This window comes from Anneissia japonica, unplaced genomic scaffold (genome assembly GCF_011630105.1).
Source record: "Anneissia japonica isolate Jap-2015-1 unplaced genomic scaffold, ASM1163010v1 scaffold287833_len2544123_cov190, whole genome shotgun sequence".
Lineage (NCBI taxonomy): Eukaryota > Metazoa > Echinodermata > Crinoidea > Comatulida > Comatulidae > Anneissia > Anneissia japonica.
The window spans coordinates 41,791-61,539 of record NW_022757233.1 but is presented as its reverse complement, the minus strand read 5'-3'; the positions used below and the strand labels follow the sequence as shown (position 1 = coordinate 61,539).

The 19,749-nt window shown below is 34.6% G+C and overlaps 2 protein-coding genes across 5 annotated transcripts in view; both read right to left on the bottom strand.

Moving 5' to 3' along the window:
- Positions 1 to 19,749, bottom strand: part of LOC117124537 (ATP-dependent RNA helicase DDX55-like) — a 24,760-nt gene that overhangs the window by 3,067 nt on the left and 1,944 nt on the right. For 2 of the 4 annotated variants that reach the window (XM_033270796.1, XM_033270795.1), the window contains exons 2-12: positions 18,111 to 18,161; positions 17,669 to 17,755; positions 16,556 to 16,710; positions 14,855 to 15,004; positions 12,560 to 12,707; positions 12,073 to 12,114; positions 11,841 to 11,897; positions 10,049 to 10,206; positions 9,541 to 9,633; positions 8,231 to 8,345; positions 6,838 to 6,923 (exon numbers count right to left, since the gene is read on the bottom strand). In XM_033270796.1, the coding sequence (XP_033126687.1) occupies positions 6,838 to 6,923; positions 8,231 to 8,345; positions 9,541 to 9,633; positions 10,049 to 10,206; positions 11,841 to 11,897; positions 12,073 to 12,114; positions 12,560 to 12,707; positions 14,855 to 15,004; positions 16,556 to 16,710; positions 17,669 to 17,755; positions 18,111 to 18,161 (1,142 nt within the window). Of the gene's footprint in view, positions 1 to 5,790; positions 5,830 to 6,265; positions 6,288 to 6,837; positions 6,924 to 8,230; positions 8,346 to 9,540; positions 9,634 to 10,048; positions 10,207 to 11,840; positions 11,898 to 12,072; positions 12,115 to 12,559; positions 12,708 to 14,854; positions 15,005 to 16,555; positions 16,711 to 17,668; positions 17,756 to 18,110; positions 18,162 to 19,749 lie in introns of those variants that run through there. The other 2 variants (XM_033270793.1, XM_033270794.1) reach the window with 2 other exon arrangements.
- Positions 2,491 to 3,858, bottom strand: LOC117124538 (octopamine receptor 2-like). Its single transcript, XM_033270797.1, has one exon. The coding sequence runs from the start codon at positions 3,664 to 3,666 to the stop codon at positions 2,701 to 2,703; it is 966 nt and encodes a 321-aa protein (XP_033126688.1). The 5' UTR covers positions 3,667 to 3,858; the 3' UTR covers positions 2,491 to 2,700.

The following is a 19,749-nucleotide window of genomic DNA, read 5'->3' as shown; positions in this document are numbered from 1 at the left end:
TATATAATTTATTTTTCTTATTTCATTTCTTTTCATTGTGATATGTCTACCTCTTGGCTATTCAAATTAAACTGTTCCTACGTGCTAGTAGTAGTAGTAGGATCAATTTTCTTGTGGAAAAAATGTTTGCGATTAATTATATCATTGATAGCCTTTTTGTACGGAGGCAAACGGTACCACCAGCAGATGGGAGTGGATATTGCTCGTAAAAGACAAAGGTGCATAACAACAACCTGAAGATAATCAACATATGTAAACCGTTTAATTTTCAGTTTTAGATCAGTCATTATGTTTAAAACAATGAACGGAATAAAGCATATGTAATAGATAGAAATACTCAATACAAAAGTCTTAGCAAGCTGCTTGCTCAGTAAAATGCGCATCCGATTGCTGTGCTCTGTTAATCGTTTTTCCTGCAAACGAACGTGCCTAAAGATCCTAATGTACATCAATGTCACAACCATCAGTATGGCTATAGCAATGGAAAGGAAAATACTTTCAAAGATATTATTTACTTCTGAAATTCTAATAGCATCATAAATGTATAACACAATTATAACGGTAACGGTTACAACTACTACTGCAAATGTAATTAGACAAATGTACATGTACCGTTCCCGGCAAATGCAGGTGTTGTAGGTCAGAGGGTGGACAACTGCAAAGTATCGATCTACAGTCATATAAAGAAGACCCATCAAGCTCAAAAATTGTCCAGCGCTGAAGAATGCTTGTAAAATTAATATGACACTGAAGTTGACGCCAACAAAATTTACAATGATGCATAAAACGAAGAACATAACACCAGTAGACAGCTCAACAGCAAGCAGATATATATATAGAGTGTTTGTTTTTGTTTTCAGATGTTTTGCGACGGAAACAGCGTAGAGAACAAGCAAGTTAAGGAAAATGGCGCACATTGAAAGAACAAGGGAAATTAATATTCCAAGAATATGTAATGAAAATAACAACTTCTCTTTGTCTTCTTCACAAGAGTTATTGTTAGCCATTTCTTTTCAGTAATTCTACTGTTAAAGTATTATGTTATTACAATATTCTTACAATAAAAAAAAAGATTCAAAATAGCATACATTTTACTTTAGTAAATATTATTTTAGATATACAGGTACATAATTAATTGACTTAAAACTACAAAATCAATGCCACCAACGAAAGTTGAGAATATTTATATCATGCAAATGAGATAGACTATGAACTTTCAGAAGGATTTACATGACATGTAATTCATCAACTTCATCTAAGTATCATTAGAAGATACATGCACATACAATAATGAACTATTTGATTAATTTTTTTAAACCAAGTTACAAAGTCAAAGCAAAAATCCTATATTAATATCTACAGTACAAAACTTAGATGAGATTCTACAAAACAACTCTTATAATTGAAAGTATAGGACTGTAACGCTCATTTATACTGTAGGTTAAAAGATGGACTGGTCTTGGGAGCAGAAGATAACATGTCCCACTAGTAGATCACTGCTGAAGAAGATCTGTTGCTGTACTAACTGGGACCAGTACTAGGTAGACTAGTAGATCACTTGCTGAACAAATAGTATTCACGCTGGACCACAAGATCACGACGTAATAAAACAACAGTTCAACCAATAGGTTACTTGATGAAACTGTACGGACTTGCTGGATCAACATAGTATTAGACAAACCAAGACTTGCTGGAATAGTAGTTACAGTAGCTAACCAAATCAACAGTTACTAAGTTTGCACTTTACTTTCTGGATTGAGTACAAGCCAAATCAATAGCTTATTTGCTGGAATTGCTGCAGACTTAACATCAGTCCTGCTGTATCATGTACCTGTGAGCCAGTGTGTTGTTCATATGAGTTTTATAGCTACTTGGATTGCCTTTCAAAATTTGCTCTTTAACTACAAGACCAAGATATTAAAAATGATTATTACCTCACACTGGTACTAATCAACCTTGCTTCAGTTGTCTTCGAAAGTATAAACAGTGACAAGACTGATGATCATAATACAGTAGACAATATGAAACATGTCCACTTGTCAATATCTCAGGTTAAACATTAAAAAATTTGACAATGATGTATTTCAGCAATTCATGGCACTTGTGTTTAAAATTAGAAATGGATTGTTTTGATTATATCCTAACCATGTCTTTCTGACATGAACAATAATTGATCTGTTTCAGACCAATCAAAACACTGACATCCACTTGAGACACAGATTCTAATAAGTAGATGAGGATTGTTCATAATAAAGAAATAGGAAACTAATAATGCACGTAAAGTACTATGTACCAACATATTCATGGTTTCCTAATACATGGTTCCAGTCTTAAAACTTTCTCTAATACAATATGTTATTTCTAATTTCTTTGAAATTACTTAGTATTCGTTTTCAACCCATACACATCTAGATGTGTATAAGAGACAGTATATATAGTATTTCTCTTTAAATTAAAAAAAATATTCAATAAGTATCAACTGTTATTTAATGCATGGAGGAAATTATATTTCCTTCATGATTAATGTTATTAAAGATGTTATGTCAGCAACATTTGTGGCTGTTTTTCTAAAGCACAAAGCTGACTTCATGGCAACACAATGCATTTTATGTTTTGTCCAGTATATCCAAGGATTGATTTGTGCCATCAACTATCAACCAAATCAGAGAACAATGTCACAGATAATAGTCATTTAATCAACTACAGTTTGTCACTTGATAATATGTCACCAACATTTGAGGCTGAACTTCTAAAGCACAAAGCTGACTTCATAGCAATACGATACTTTTGATGTCTTGTCCAGTATATCCAAGGATTGATCGTGCCATCAACTATCAACCAAATCGCGGTGATCGATGCCTCACAGGGAACAATGTCACAGATAATGCCTTCGCTAACATCACTACCACTGAAGAATAAATCCTTGTGACGGATTAACTTCACTGATTTACCAATCAAAAAAGGTAGCCACAGCAGGTAAGTAATGACAAGGCGAATTGTGAAAGAGATAACAAGCTTTAAGTTCCTATTCTCGTTTCTTCTACCAGTGAAACACAGAGACAATGGCGAATGTTTTTTTATCACTTGTGACTGAACTGCCATTAGAGTTTTGAAAATTTTTCTGTAGAAAAAAGCAACGGCAGACAGGCTGACAGCCCCAACCACAATGAAAACTGTTGTGACAATTAAAATAGCATTTAAAAATGCACTGTTTCCTAAGTGCGCAGCTACAATGGACCCAATCACCAAGACTAGTGTTAAAGACCACATAAGAATAACCGCCAATACATACTTCCATGGATGTGGATATCGCTTGTACGTCAATGGTGAATGCACAACTGCAAGGAATCTGTCAACTGCAATTGCAAGAATGGTACAAGGGGATAGATTCAATATGCACAGCCATATTAATGTTAGCTGCATGGAGACGATGAACGGTTGGGTGTAATACATAACGGTAACTAGAATGACCAAAAAGCTGCTAACTATATCAACGACAGCTAAGTTACCAACCAGAATATTAGTTTTCACTTGCAGCGTTTTAGTCTTCAAAAGTGCTACCAGAAATATAGTGTTCCCGATAAACGTCACAACAGCTGTGATAACAGATACCGTGTAATAAACTACGGTACCAAATCCACTTGCTTCAGTGCTATTTAAAACCATCTTCAGCCTATTCCAAAATTAATTGACCTCTCACAGAAAAAAATATCTATGTATGCATTAGTTTAAATGCAATTCAGACTGTGTGATTCATTTAAATAAACTAAAACTGAAGTATTTTGGTCCGACAAAGATATTGATAAATCGTTTCAGTCATAATTTTCCTTAAATTATATGTACAACCTGATGTTTCAAAATCATTTTGACTACTGAGAATGTTGTGTTGTTCACGATGAGCAAATTGACTCAGTTTCAAAAATTTAAGTACCAGAATGCATTTGGAGAATCAATAGCATAGCCTTAGGTGTTTGATTAAGTACAACAGACACTCAAGAACTACGTCACTTTTTATTGCCCATGGCTTTACAACCCGCAATCATAATACACTATCAATAATGATATTATGCATCCTATTATCATACAAAGAACTACAAATTGTATAGAATAACAGATTTTAATAATTTTTCAATTTTCTAACCAGTTTATTTCTATTAGCTTTCATAATGTATATTGAATACTACCTTATATTTTCTGCTATCTAATGGGAAACGCATAATTTATTGTGGTTTATTACTTAATTTGAATGAACATAAAAACATCTATACATCTTAAATTTAGATACCAACAACTACAAATTGTACAGATTTTTAATTTTTTTAATTTGTGAACTGCTATATTTAATCATTCTCAAAGTCTGAAGAATACTATATGTTATACTATCTAATGGGAAATACATTATTTATATTTTTTATAGTTTAATTTTAATGAATATAAATGAACTTGCATACTTAAATGTCTAATACGATGGTATTGTCCAGCATCCATAAAAGATTTTAATATTTATAATTTTATGATGCTGAATATGAATAAAATATTGTCTTGTAAAATGATGGAAGAATATTAATATTAACTACAAAAAAATTGAGCTGTGATTTTGATGTTAATGTGCCAACCTTTGAATTCTAATGACTTGGGTTAAATCAAGCAAAAATCATAATTTTTCTTAAATAATTCTGCAAGAGGTACCAAAACTTACTAATGTCAAGCCAAATATAATTTCAAAAATTCTATAGATTTATAAAAACTCTGCACACATGCGTTTTCTAGCACCACCCTGAATAAAGAACTCAGCACTTAACGGTTGGCTATAATGTAATTTGACACTCGGTCAAGTAACTATATGTAACTTGAAACTTAAGCATGTTTTCACTTTGCAATTCCTGATAATAATCATTGGATTGACCTACTTGATTCAAAAAGCGCATCGAGATGAGTACTTATTTGCTGCAATACAAATGATATAATAACGAGTGGATTTCTAAGGTGACTTTAACTCCTTTCACCAGTAATTGAGTTACGTGGGATAGTAATTGAAAATAGCAGACACAACATCATTAGGCTCTGGTTGTATTAAATGGCTTTAGCCATTAAATCAAAGTACTGCTTTCATATGTAATCACTCGTCCTTGAGCAACATACTTTATTATAAATTTAATTCTACTCAGGTAGAATATGAATGTTCAACATATTATTTTAATCTTATTTAGTTATATATTTTATAATACCCTATAACCAAAAACAACATATGTGGCAAAGACAAGCCAAACCAGTCACTCGTCGCAAATCGTGTTTCAGAGAAAATGGCAAAAACATGTTGGAATGTCAAATTTTAAAAAATCCATTTTATTGCACTAAACTACCCTTTATATATCTACACATCATTCTATGCTGTTATTTTCCCCATTTTCAATGTTAAAACAATAATTTTTAAGGATTTAAAGATAGTTTCTGCATGAGAAATGCCTGAAATCATAAACTTTGATGGTTAATTTCTCATATATTGTTCTTTAAACAGCTGTGTGGTTAAACGCTTGTAACTTCATAAGGATTTCAATGATTTTTTTACCATTTTATAGCTATTATTTTACTCTTTAACACTGTATTAATAACTCAAAATCGATTATTTTACTCTCTAACACTGTATTAATAACTCAAAAATCGATTTTTGCAACGAGTGACTGGTTTGGCTTGTCTTTGCCACATATGAGTAAGGTATTGAAAAAAGCTGAAAGGAATGTAATAGAAAAAAATAATACATACAATGCAAAAATTACCAAAAAACTGTCAAGGAGTACACTTGGATAAGATAAACTTGATTGTCATAATCTTAACAAGGAGAAATGAGATTTGGCCGCTTTAGTAAATCAATGGAAAAGTAAAAACATTTATTATTTATAGTCATGTAACTAGTGTAAAAACTATCCAGGGACGGATCCAGTAGGGGGCATGGAGGGGCACATGTCCCCCCGGTTTGCCACTAAATTTTGAAATTTCAAGGCATACATTGAAATTAGAGCTCTCACTTATCTATTATGAATATGTTGTGCCCCCACCCCGCTTGAAAAATTCTGGATCCGCCCCTGCTATCCCTCGCCAGACACCATCCCAATATTACATAAGCTACGTTTTTTAGTAGTGCAGTCATGGCTAGGACTTGATAGTGTCACAGGGTACAGGGTCGTTGATGGTTGCGGAGTTTATTTATTGTGGTCGGTACTGGTCATCAGTCTGATCATAGTTGCTCTACCCATGTCCTGACCATGTGCTTGTTAACTGTTTATAATCTATTTATAGGTTCAACGAACAAATTCATCTGGTTATGTTTTACATTAGTTAACTAAAATGAATAATATTTCTCCTTAATTATTCACAGCTTGTTAGCTATTTTAGTGTCCATCATTAATTTTCACCAATAAATGACACAAGGTGTTTTATGGATATTAAATAAGCCAAGGTAAATGTTTATGCTGGGGTCATTCTACGACATATGATCGCAGCTACGTCGTGATAGTGTGAGAGAGACTACGATCAGAAGGCAGGTCCTATTTCCAGTCAGATATAGTCGCTGTGCTAGGTCGCGAAAAAGTGAGGTGTTTTACACTTTTTCAATATACGCAGAAATGTACTTTCCAGCCATTTTAAAGTATAAACACCTACATTTTCCCTAGCAATATACCATATTGAACTCTCTCGATTTCCATCACTTAGGTTAGAACGTATGAAAGTGCACTATTCATAGTACCACAATTTTCTGATCAAATAATTTGAGAGCATTTTTAATTTATCAAAATGCTTTTTACTTTGAGATTAAATTGAATATGAAATATAGCTTACCGATCATGTTCCGCTATTTTCCGTAACCTTGGCAGTACATCAACAATTTCTATATTGGAAGCCTCTTGATATTCCTGGAGGGGAACCTAAAAAGAAAGTATGAAGACTAAGCAATTAGGTCAATAAGATGACTGAAATAAACCTAAAATATCCGTTCTCAAGATCTTCATAGATGAGGCATCAACTAAATGTAGATAGAAATGAAGAAAAAAAGTCAAGCATATATTTTAACTAAAGAGGTCTCATTAATATCCATGTACACATTTCTTCCACATAACACAAAAACATTTGAGGAGAACTGAAAGAGCCATGATTCGGAGGATGTGTGGTGTGAAACTGTCCGATAAAAAATACAAATGAGCTCATGGTTAGGTTGGGTCTGGAAGAACTATCGTAGAAGTGGTAAAGAGAAGTGGATTTAGATGGATGAGTGCTGAGAAGGGAAGATGATGAACATGTGAAAAGAGCATGGAATCTGGAAGTGGATGGTATAAGAGGAAGACCAAAGCTTACATGGAAAGATATGGTGAAGAAAGAAAGCTGTAAAGTTGGTCTAAATGAGGAGGATGCTCAAGATAGGAAAAAGTGGAACATAGGATGTCATCATGGTGTGATGGTCAGTAACACTTCGTAAGATAGAAAATGCTGACCTAAATAAATAATGATGATAAAATAACCTACAATTTGGCTTTTGTGAAACTCCTCACTCTTTCTGTATCATTGGTAAATGTTCCTAATTTTATCCAAGATAACTTTGACACATTTGGATTTAAAATAGAATGAAAGATACAGATGGAAAATCAGTACAGTAACTAGGTAATAAGATGGTCACATAAACTCTTCAGGACCATTATCATCGTACTCAAAACGTCTTAACCCACACTCCAGTAACATTTATTTTGTCTAATATTGTAGACACACGGTAGTGATGGTGATGCCATCTTAAAGCGAGGGTGCACACCTTCCTACCCTTAGCTGTTGCGCCCGTTCATCAAATAATTTATGGTTGTTTTTTTAGTGGTTTAAAAGCGCCTTGAGATGGTTTTTAATGTGGAAGGCACTATATAAATGACCACTGATCATATTTTATACAGAAAAATCAACAAAATGACTTGGAAACAGTAAAGCAGAATGTACGCTGGCACAAACACAACCTCCCTCAGTAAAGCCCAACAGGCAAGAATTTGATGACATTGTTAGTGACTGATTCAAAGTATACCAGTAACTATTTTGTGTAAGCTGTACTTGAGTGCATGGTGCTAAAGTGATCTTATCTCATAGAGAAAATTCATAAAATTCAAATATCAATGTAAATTCTTAAGAGGTCGTCTTTAATTTCACTTTATTACCATAACTTATTTTCCATAATTTATTAGCCATAATTTATGCTTACCTTTTGATTTATTTGAATAAAGTCCACATATGTATCCTCTGTCGGTAGTAGGAATATTAACGCATTTCCTGTGTTGCCTATCCTTGCTGTTCTTCCGCACCGATGAACAAAGGCACTTTCAAACACAAAAAGAAATGTACTACAGTAAATGTGTAGTAATAAAAAGACAGGTTTTGAGCAATGCCTTATTAATAATTATGTTAGGCTATGTGTTATATGTATTATTAGGGGACAAGTTTTGTATCAATAGGGCACAAGTTTTTTTTATCTTATTTAGAAAGAAAAATGAAGAGGGACAGAGAGGTTCAAAAGGGGGAAAATGAGACTGAACAAAATGTTCCTTACATAAATGATACAAGTGGTTCTGACAAACTAAATAGGCAAGAACAAAACATGTAACTAAAATGTAGAAAGTATCTATGTTATGAATTATAAATTCAGAACACAAGAGAATTTCACCACGAAAGAAAGAGAAAAGAAAAAAAAAAACCACATTTATAAACAACTGATATAAACAGATTACACTTTATGATAGTATGTTCTTGAGTAATCACATTTTCAACAAGGGATTTAAGTCTCGCGCAACTCACAGGAATCTCTCTGAAATCGGTACAACCTCCCAGACTCCCGCAAGCCAGAATCTCCTGGACAATAACCTATCTCCCGCAAATTCATAATATTTGCATGTTTTCACTGAATTATTAGCCTGGTTCTCACGAGAGCCCTAGCATTCGGATCGGGAGCTAACCGTTAGCGCTAACCGTTAGCACCTGCGTGAGAACGCCCGATCGGTTAGCGCTAACCGTTAACGGTATCCTAACTCTAACGGTTAGCAAGCGCTATCGGTTAGCAAGTTGAGGGCGTTTCTATCATCAACCAATCACACGTACGCATTTACAATTTCCAGTTTCTTATTGGCCAGTGATTTGATCATTATATTGTTGGTATCCGGATTGGGATTTTCTCGCATGGACGCACGACAGCTAACGGTTAGGATCCGGATCTTACTAACCGTTAGCTGCCGTGTGAGAACATAGCCATAATCAATTGTCTCAATGAGGTCAGTGCCTATAGGTAACACTATGTGCAGCAAAATGAAATTAGATGTGTAAGAAATCTTATTTAACCAGATTTCCCCCGGAAAGGACGTCTTCAAACTTGGGACCCCACATTTCATTAACACAAACGTATGATAATATTTCTTTAGTGTCCAATTTATATTTTCAATATATCCATAAAGTATTATAGAGAGTTCTTTCAATATTTCATACTTTTGTATTTCTCAAATAATATTTTTAAAAGTGATTTACCTTGCATTATTGGGTGGATCAAACTGTAAAACCCAGTTGACTTCTGGGATATCAACCCCTCGCGCCATTACATCAGTACAGATCAAAACACCACTGAAATTAATAAAGTATTATCACTTAACAAAAAATATAAAATTTTAATATTTTATGGAAAATGGCATTTGAGTTCATTCACAAATCACGAATGAACACATAATTAAACTGATGAAGAAACTCAAAATGACTATTTTTAAATAAATAAATCAAGATAATATTTATATAGTTTTCTATTCATGTATTTATTAGGTGAATCGTTAAATATTTTATCTCACTTCTGGCTGTAAAAGCGCATAGATGTCTTCACATTATGCGCTATATTAATTCACAATAATTATTATTTAACTATATTAATAACATAAACATTAATTACATTTTTTAAAATATGGATCAAAAAGTGATATGCATCAAATAATCAAAGCAAAAATATTATTTAGTAAAAACACCCCATTTTTCAAAAAGTAAGCTGTACCTTTCTAACTTTCGGAAGTCTGCAAAGACTGCACTGCGTTTGCCTTTCATCTTCCCATGTAGTGATAGTACACTTGTGTTTTTTACTAAAATTTCAAGAGCTTTTCCAAAGTATTCCACTTCCGCACACGTGCTAAAGAACACCATGTGTTTTAAATGCTGGATATACAATAAGGAAAAGTGGTTTTTCAAGTTCTCATTCAACACCATTACAGTACCTTCTTACTATGTATTTATGTACAGACTAAATGTTTGCATATAAACCAAATTAGTCATTAAAGATGACGTCACCAAAATTTGGCCAAGTGGGTATTGAAGTTGCTAATGACTTGAAAGTGGTATATACTAAATTGTTTGGAATGTAATGAAGTTAGTGTACTTTTTATAACAACGTATGTAGCAAAGACAAGCCAAACCAGTCACTCGTCGCAAAATTTGATTTTGAGTTATTAATAGAATTAAAGAGTAAAATAATAGCTATAAAATGGTAAAACAATCATTCAAATCGGACATTTCCTTATGAAGTTACAAGCGTTTAAACATACAGCTGTTTAAAGAACAATATATGAGAAACCAGCCTTCAAAGTTTATGATTTCAGACATTTCTCATACAGAAACTATCATAAAATCCTTAAAAAGTGTTGTTTTAACATTGAATGGGGAAATAACAGCATAGAATGATGTAAAGATATATAAAGGTTAATTTAGTGCAATAAAATAGATTTTTTAAAATTTGACATTCCAGCATGTTTTGGCCATTTTCTCTGAAACACAATTTGCGACGAGTAACTGGATTGGCTTGTTTTTGCCACATACATTTTGAGTGATTCATGGATTCATGAGATTAAGGTTGATTTGATTTAAATTTCCATTCAGACTAAAAATATGAAGAGTTTTGAGAGGCCTTCTGGAGGGACAAGGCCCATCGCTCACAGGAGTCACTGCATCCAGAGCTGACCAAGGTGATCGCTGTTGATTAGAGTTACATATTCAGCTTAAATGTTGCCCCCAAGTCATTTCTGTATGAAATATTTAAACTATTGAACAAACTTAAATTTTGTTGAATTGTAGAATAAGATGTTTCTTTTGACTACAATGACCAGTGAGTCAGGACCTGGTATGACTCTCCAGTCTAAGGCTAGGCCAGTGTTCACGCGACAAGGCTATGCAAAAATGTTCAAATTTTCCATTTGTTTCTTTCACTCCATTTCAATCTAACGGGTCAAACTTCTGACGTTTATTAAAGGAATATTTACCAAGGCTTTTCGACAAGTTAGTTTACGATAATATGTACAAATAACAAATTTGAGGAGTTTAAAACTGTCAAAATCTGTGTGAAAAACTGCTACCTAGCAGTTTGTTTTGATGTAATACCCACTATAGCAGCTTTGTTTTGGTGATTCGGTCTGATTCGGTCTATTATTTGTATCATGATACAAATTATTTAACCGCTTTTTAGTAAGTGCACATGGCGCACAGGGAGGCCATTCTCTCTGTAAGTGCTTGCCAGACGTAATGTCAATCCATTAATAATCCACTGTGTGTCATGGAAACATGTTGGCTGCTGAAACAGTGTGTGCCAGGCTTAAGTGGACTAGATGCACACCACACCAATGACTTAAATGACATTGCACTACAGCAACTGCCATTTCAGCCCACTAGCTAAAATACAAGCGGCAATAACATTGAACCAGCGAAATGAGGATGCCCTCTAACCCCATTCTGTATATTGAATTGGATACAGACAGTAGCTATAGTCAGCTACACCCCTGTCAGTTAAAAACAATAATTACCTTAAATTTCCTTAAAAATCCAACAAGAAAGTTAAATTTCTGGTCACATTCACAAATCTAAGTAGTAAAAGGTTATTAACAGTTAAAGATTGCAGGGAGCATGAATATTTTTGGTTTTGTTTATGTGATCTGCTAATTTTATAAGGATGTATATAAATTCAACATTACATTATAACAACATACTGTATCTCATAACAACAACAGTATACAAAAATAATGAAATTTTACTTACCGTGTAATAATTTCTTAGAGTAGATGGAGTTCTTTGGTCTTTCTAAACAAAAATAAATAATATAAAAATAATTATTTGTACCTGTATTTGTATCATAGTTTAAGAAACTTTCCAACACTTAACACATTTTTTCGACCGATATCCCCAACTAGAATGGAAGGAGGTGGGGCCAGTGGCAGCCAGGAACCCATTCAAGAAATTCCAGAGTGCGAAGCCCCCAGAAGCTCTGACAATTTAGGGATTTTTACTCCAAACTATTGTGCTGGGCTCCCCGACATGTGGCCAGCTCTCTCCAACGGTGAGCCTGGCACCTTAGGCCCACCCACTGGCATTACCTCTACTCTTAACTTAAACATAAAATGTTAGAAATTCAATTGAAATACTGAATTTTATTGTTAATGTTTTATTAACTCAACACAAACAGGTTATTTTGAACTATTTCTTAGCTAAAATTAAATACTTTCTCAGTATTGACATTTTTATTTACCGATGTTTTATTTGTCTTTTGCTTGACAGTGATGCGGACTGGATTGCGCAATCCTGCACGTATGAGCGATTCCACTTTATCTGTTTGTGTCGCAGAAAACAAACCAGTACGTCTCTGCTTAGGAAGGTGACCTAAAATTGTGTTTATACTTTAGGCAAAAAAAGTATTAGATTAGATGATGATAGTAATTTTATTTCATATACTTTAATACACAACCGACAGCAGGGAGCCCTCCACTTACAGAACAGAATACATAAAAAACAGCATGGTCAAAACAAAACTTACTTAAATCATTTCTTAATTTTTACTTAAAATGTACTCAAACTATGTACAGAATAAAGTAATAACTATGTACTCAAACTATGTACTCAAACTATGTACAGAATAAAGTAATAATGAAGATGATATGATTTTGATGGTAATGATGATGATGTGATGATTGATGGTGAGCATAAATATTACCATTGTCATCATATCATCTTTATTATCACTATCATTAATTATCATTGTTGCAATATAAGTAATAGTAGTAATAATGAAGATAATGTTATGACGATAATCAGGGGCAGGGCCACAATTTTTCAAATTGGGGGAGGGGGGCGCACAACAGTTTCAGAATAGATAAGTGAGTAGAACATAACATTAATATGAAATATTGAAATTTTTAAAGTTGTGTTGGCCGCTCCTCCCGTTCCCGACTACTTTGCCGTCGGGAAAATTGGACTTTCCATCAGGGACATACATACATATACAAATATATACATATACATATATATATTCATTGCAGGATGATCAACAACACCGACATCATTCCAGCTGGGAAAGTCTGCCGCACTGTCACACAGATTTGAAGAAAGAAAGTTGAGGGGTCCAATGCAAAAGTGGAAAAACATTAGAGTTGATGGCTGGTGCGATAACCAGCTCCCTTGAAGTAGTGGCAAAATGAAAATGGGGGTGGGGGCACGTGTCCCCGTGGCCTTCTACTGGATCCGCCCCCTGATAATAGTGAAGAAGATGTTGATAGTGACAATTCAAGCTGTGTGGCCCAGCAGTTAATGCTTTGGACTTTCAATCGTGTGGTCATGGGTTTCAGACCAAAAGTGACCAAAGTGCCGGACAGAAAAACCCAGTGCAAAAAGATCGGAAAAATGATTAAAAAGAAAAAAAAAAACAGAATAAAAACAATGTTTTTTCCAGCTACTGGTGGGAAAAAACAATAAATATGTGGTTTGAGACCCACGCTTGTCATATTCTTGTCTCTTTGGGCTAAAAACTACATTCCCCTCTCTTCATCCAGGCATATAAATGGGTACCTGGTAGGAGGTCAATGGCTTGAACTGAATATGGTAGTGCTAAATTACACGAACACATAAGAACACTCCACAGGGTGTGGAGCAGGTTGCACGTTTTTTCTTTTAAACCGTCCATAAATCGCGGGAGTGTTGGCGACTCAAAGTTGATGCACACAGTGTGGTCCGTAACCATGGCCTAGTCAGTTTTCTGTTTGATATCTCTTTGTGCGCCGACAATTTGTTAATAAGATACTGCATGCTGCGTATTGTCAAGAGTCTGACTTTTTATAGGTACTGTGAAATCATTACGCATTACATGGTGAAGTAGCCTATTCTAAAAGTGCTTGTCAATGGACAAGTGGTCCCTAAAATTTTTGTTGTCCGACCATAAAAAACAATTGTCCCGGGCGTCGGGCAAGCGGTTTGCTCATGCCTGGTACATCATCAATATAGGGTGTCATATATCATATTATATCATAAGGAGTATTTTTTTATGAAACATTTAAATAGCTTCTCAATCCTGTTACAACAAGTATGAAGCATAATACAATCCAAAAATAAACTAGGATATGACAATGACATGATACTTTGTATTAAACAAACAATCTGGAAAACATAATTGTTGAAATATATCAGCCCTAAAAAACTAATCCCACATACATACACACAGTACATACATACATATATAATTTATTTTTCTTATTTCATCTGTCATTTCTTTATTTTCAATGTGATATGTCTACCTCTTGGCTATTCAAATTAAACTGAGATTACACTTGTCATATTCTTGTCTCCTTGGGCAAAAAACTACTGAATGCTAAATTACACGAACACATAAGAACACTCCACAGGGTGTGGAGCAGGTTGCATGTTATTTTTGACTAATTTTTATATCTAATGACCAAAGATAAAAGCTCCTTGAACAGCTTTCATATAAACAAAATTGGTTATGGTGATGATGACATGACAAATATAATGGTGATACCAGTTCTACTCTCAATACCTTGCTTCAAAGCCCATGTCCAACAATCTATCAGCCTCATCCAAAATTAACACCTCTAGAGATCTGAGCATAGCAGTAAGGTCACAAGGTGACTTGCGTCTCTGTAGCAAGTCTTCAAATCTTCCAGGCGTTGCTATGATAATATTAGCACTGCAAAAAAAGAATTAAATTAAAGTCTGTAAGTTAGTTCAATCATTCACATTGATCCGCCTCTACTATTTTGATTATATGGGCACGTGTGAAATTAGAATTGAATTAGTAAGATCCAAAAATTTCATTGAATGGTCCTCATATCCACACCCAACTCCAGATCATCACCAAAATTTAATGATGTCTTTATTGAACCATTCTTCATTTAGATCCATTGATAAGTTTTTAGAGGTATTTAGGTCATCTGAAATTAAAATGACCCTCACAATTACACTCTCAATTGAATTGTCACCAAAACATACTAATTTCTGTAGAAAGCAAATGGTATGTAGAGAGTGGACCAAAATGGTTCCAGTGAAGCCACCTGGGGGTGGGGATAACCTGATGAGATCAAGGGGCAGAGCTCAGGCATTTTTTATAACTTGCGATCTTATTTAATTGACTTCAGGAAAAGCAGTTTTCAGTCGTGGATTCAGGAATTTGAAGAGGGAGCCATGGAGGGACTTTGAAAGATGGAGGGTCTACCACCTCAGCCCCACCCTGGTTGGGGCTGAGGGACGAAAATTATGAAATTTGCACTGTCATACAATTTTTAAATATCATTTTCTTTTTTCCCCATTTTTTTTATTTTGAAAAATTAGGGGGGACGGGATGCCTGGGCCTCCTTGAATATGCCACTGTAAGTGGCGAATCTAGGAATTTGGAGTAGAGGGCGCAAGGGAAGAACTTTCACAGATTGAGGGCTATCCATAACACCTTTGGGCTGAGGTAAAATTTTGAATATAATTTTCTCATTTTAAAATAACTTTGACAAATTTAGGGTGGGGGCGGGGTAAAAGAGGCCCCACCACCGAAAATAATACAGCACAGAGTCTAGAAGCACATATACAGGAAAATGTCATCATCATGATTCCTTCATCACTGCTGCTGCTGCTGTGGATGGACATTTGTCCAGACAATTAATAACATATTGTTTTTGATGTCCCTTTGTGTACTATAAATTTCTTGCTCTGATAATCGCCATGGCGAACGGTGTGAAGATCTAAATCGGTGCCTGCTGTATTAAGATGATTTCCAAGTGAGACTACAGATGATTTTAGTGAAACCTAGAGGGAAGATGAGTTCGTACGGGGTGGACCATGACACTAAAGCGTCTGGGAAAACACTGAAATTCATCAAAAAGCTTATATAAACAGTCAAAAGTCTTTGCTTTTACGAAGAACTACTGTAGAGGCGGTCCTAGTTGGAAACTGCTCTGACTAGTCAAGGAAGTTTAGTGGATGGATTTTTAGAATGTGCGAGGGTGAGTTTTGAATCTACCCTGGAAATTGTGGACCTTTGGTGATTTGGGGGGATGTGTCGCCCATCGCACCCCCCCCCCCAACCCGCTTACGGGCCTGAGGTTCAACCATCCACCTCTGCTCTGGTGCAATCCCACACTTCTACCAAGGTGGGGAACCAAAGACAAAATGTGTGAAGGTTAGTATGCCCCCTGAACACACCCTGGCACCACTACTGCCCAGTTGTGGAGGTCTGATGCAATCAACATACCCGTGAGTTTCAAGATGTTGGAGGTCAGCAGATGGTTTGTTACCACCGATTATCAACATCTGAGAGAACTGAGGAAGATTGGATGTGAAGTTCTGCAACACCTCGTTGATCTGGACAGCAAGTTCACGAGTCGGCGTTAAGATCACGCATCCAACCTGAAAGACAAAATACATACCACTTGTCAGAACATCGCAGTTTGTAGTATCTATCTACTAGAGACGGAAACAAACAATTATCAACTATTAGTAAATAAAGTAATAAAAATGTCATATCCTAAAAATCTTATTCACTGCAAAAATAGCCTGCGATGAGCAAATTTTGAAATACTGTAAGCTTATTAACCTCAATTTGTCCACAATGCAGAACTAGTGCAGTCCAAATCCTACACGTTGATTAATGCGGCTTAATCACATGCATCACATACATAGATGCCATGAGCAAATTTTGAAAAAAGCTGAACATTAATTAATCCCAATTTGTAGGCCATGAACTAGTGCACTCCAAATCCTACACATTCATTAATGTGGCTTTGTCACATGCAGCCCACAGAAGCAGTTAAGCTCTTCAATTTTTTTACCTATACTAGTATCATCCCATTTAAGCTAGATTGCTTGAATTGTGAATAACTGACATGGAGTGGCGGCTATAGAAATGAAAAAAATTTGAAACCTACACTGATGTTTTATTTCACTGATTCCATCCAAAACATTAAAATTGACAAACACAAGGTAACAGAGAGGAAAAAACAAAACTCAGTTGGCCGGAGAGGATTGCCAAAAAGTGAACTAAACCACTGTCTAGTGGCTCTCCGATGCCAATGAAAACATATACAAAAATTAGCATAAAATATTCAAGTAAAATAGGCTTATCAATAAAATTTATATCTGAAATGAAATGAAATCTATAAATGAAATGTTTAAATCACAACTGAATATTCTTCAGCTTCAGATGATCCACCTCACTCCCAACAGATTTTACCCCTGTTCCCCAACAAGATCCTACCTCAACATTTTACCACTGAAAAACTCATATCCATAACACTACATAAAGACCATGATATTATGAAATGCATTGTTAATTTGTTGATTGCTTGATTTGTTTCAATTTACTTACCTCCATCTTCTTCAGTGGTCCTTCCTTTCTGAGTAAGACTTCTAAAACTGGAATGAGAAATGCCAATGTTTTCCCGCTTCCTGTAACCTAGATGAAAAATATACTTCTTACATTATCTTTGTTTTTTGATAAAATACATTGTAAGTCCTAATTATGTTGTAATAGTTAGCATGTGTCCATAGGGAAGGGAAGGACAGTTGTGTGTATATTTCTTTACACTTTTATTGATTGATATTGATTGCATTTAAAATTGTCACAAAGGTTGGAATAATATATCTGTTTTAGATATTTATATTTTAAGCTATGTAAATTTGATGTTTGTTTCTATTGTTGAACCTTTGGTGAGGGCCCTTTGCTAATGTTGTACAAATCATCCTTTTATGAAAAAAAAAAACTATCAAATAAAAATAAATTAAATATGCTTTAAATATGGTATACATACCGCTTCGGCTGCCACATCCTTATGGGTCATAAGAAGAGGAATTGTTGCTGCCTAAGAAAGCACAACAGATGTTAGTGACATCTTCAATGAATGCTGCATCAAATCACACTTGCCAATTTACTGATTTACATTCGATCACTGCAACAATTCTTTGTGAAATTGGCAGTTACATCAAAAACAAAATCAGCTATTTTTTCATTTTGTTATTGATCGATTGATTGAATTTACTCGATGCTCGACATGTAGGTAGATGATTTGTGAACAAAAAATTAAAAATAAATGAGCATCAGGAAATCCTATTAGGTCTCGGAGATCATACAGTAAGTATACAGGACTTATGCCATGTTTACAATAAAAGTTCTGCTTTACTGGTTACACCACATGTTTATATATGTATAATGTATGATGCTTTGCAAGTGAAATAAACAATTGAATTGAATGGATACATAGAAATTCACAAGCAGTACATAGGGCAGCCTAAGCTATAATTCTGAAACCTTGCTTGAAGGAATCTAATTAAACATTCATTAAACATAAAACAATACAAGACTATAACATTAAATCTAATTAAACATTTGTTTCTTAAACATTTTTAATTGAATTTTCTTTATACTTTTTGATGTTCTGACTATTATTTGTTCTAATTTGTGGAATTCAAACTTTGAATGTTTTCACTGCTTCAGCGCAATGAGGATATGTTAAGATCAGATGCTATGGCTTCATCTTTAGGTAACAATGATTACAACAATTTTTGGAAAAATGTTAACAATGTTAATTCATCTAAAACTCCTCTGTCCTGCACCATTGATGGTGTTAGTGGAGAGGAAGACATATGTAATTTATGGTTCGATCATTATAGCAAAATTTTTAACTGTGTGAAAAATGATGGGTGTAAACAGACTGTAAAAAGTTATATTGATGCAAACATCTCTGATGTCACTGCTACTGTCATATCTGCTGACAAAGTCAAAGAGTGTATTAAGAAACTATCCTTAGGTAAGTCAGCTGGTTTAGATAATCTTGCTGCTGAACATTTGCGTTACGCTAGTGACAGGGTTCACATTTTGCTTAGTTTTTGTTTTAACTCAATGATCGCCCATGGGTTTGTAGCTGAGAATCTTGCAAAAGTTGTACTTGTCCCCATTGTGAAAACCAAGTCTGGTGATATCACTTCTAGTAATAACTACCGGCCAATTGCACCTGTCTCTTATACACATCTAGATGTGTATAAGAGACAGGGAATACATTGGCTGAGTTATTTTTGTAAACTCTCTTGGGACTGATGCTAGGCCATTGGGAAGAGCATTATACTTGTATACCTGCCCTTCAAATTTGAACTGGGGGTATTTTTGGAAATCCTCATGTACTGGAATTGTGTAATAGGCATCTTTATAGTCTATTGAGGCCATATAGCAATTTTTGCTCATTAATGCTATTGCTGTTTGTAGCGTTTCCATCTTAAAGTGGCGGTACACTATGTGTTTATTTAAATTTTTCAGGTTCAATATCAACCTAAATGACCTTTTATTTTTTCTCCCTTATAAAAGTATTGGAAGAAATACTCTTAGGGTCTACTTCTGAAAGTACAATAACCTTCTTTTTAATGAGTTTCTCTAACTCGGTTCTGATATTTTTAATC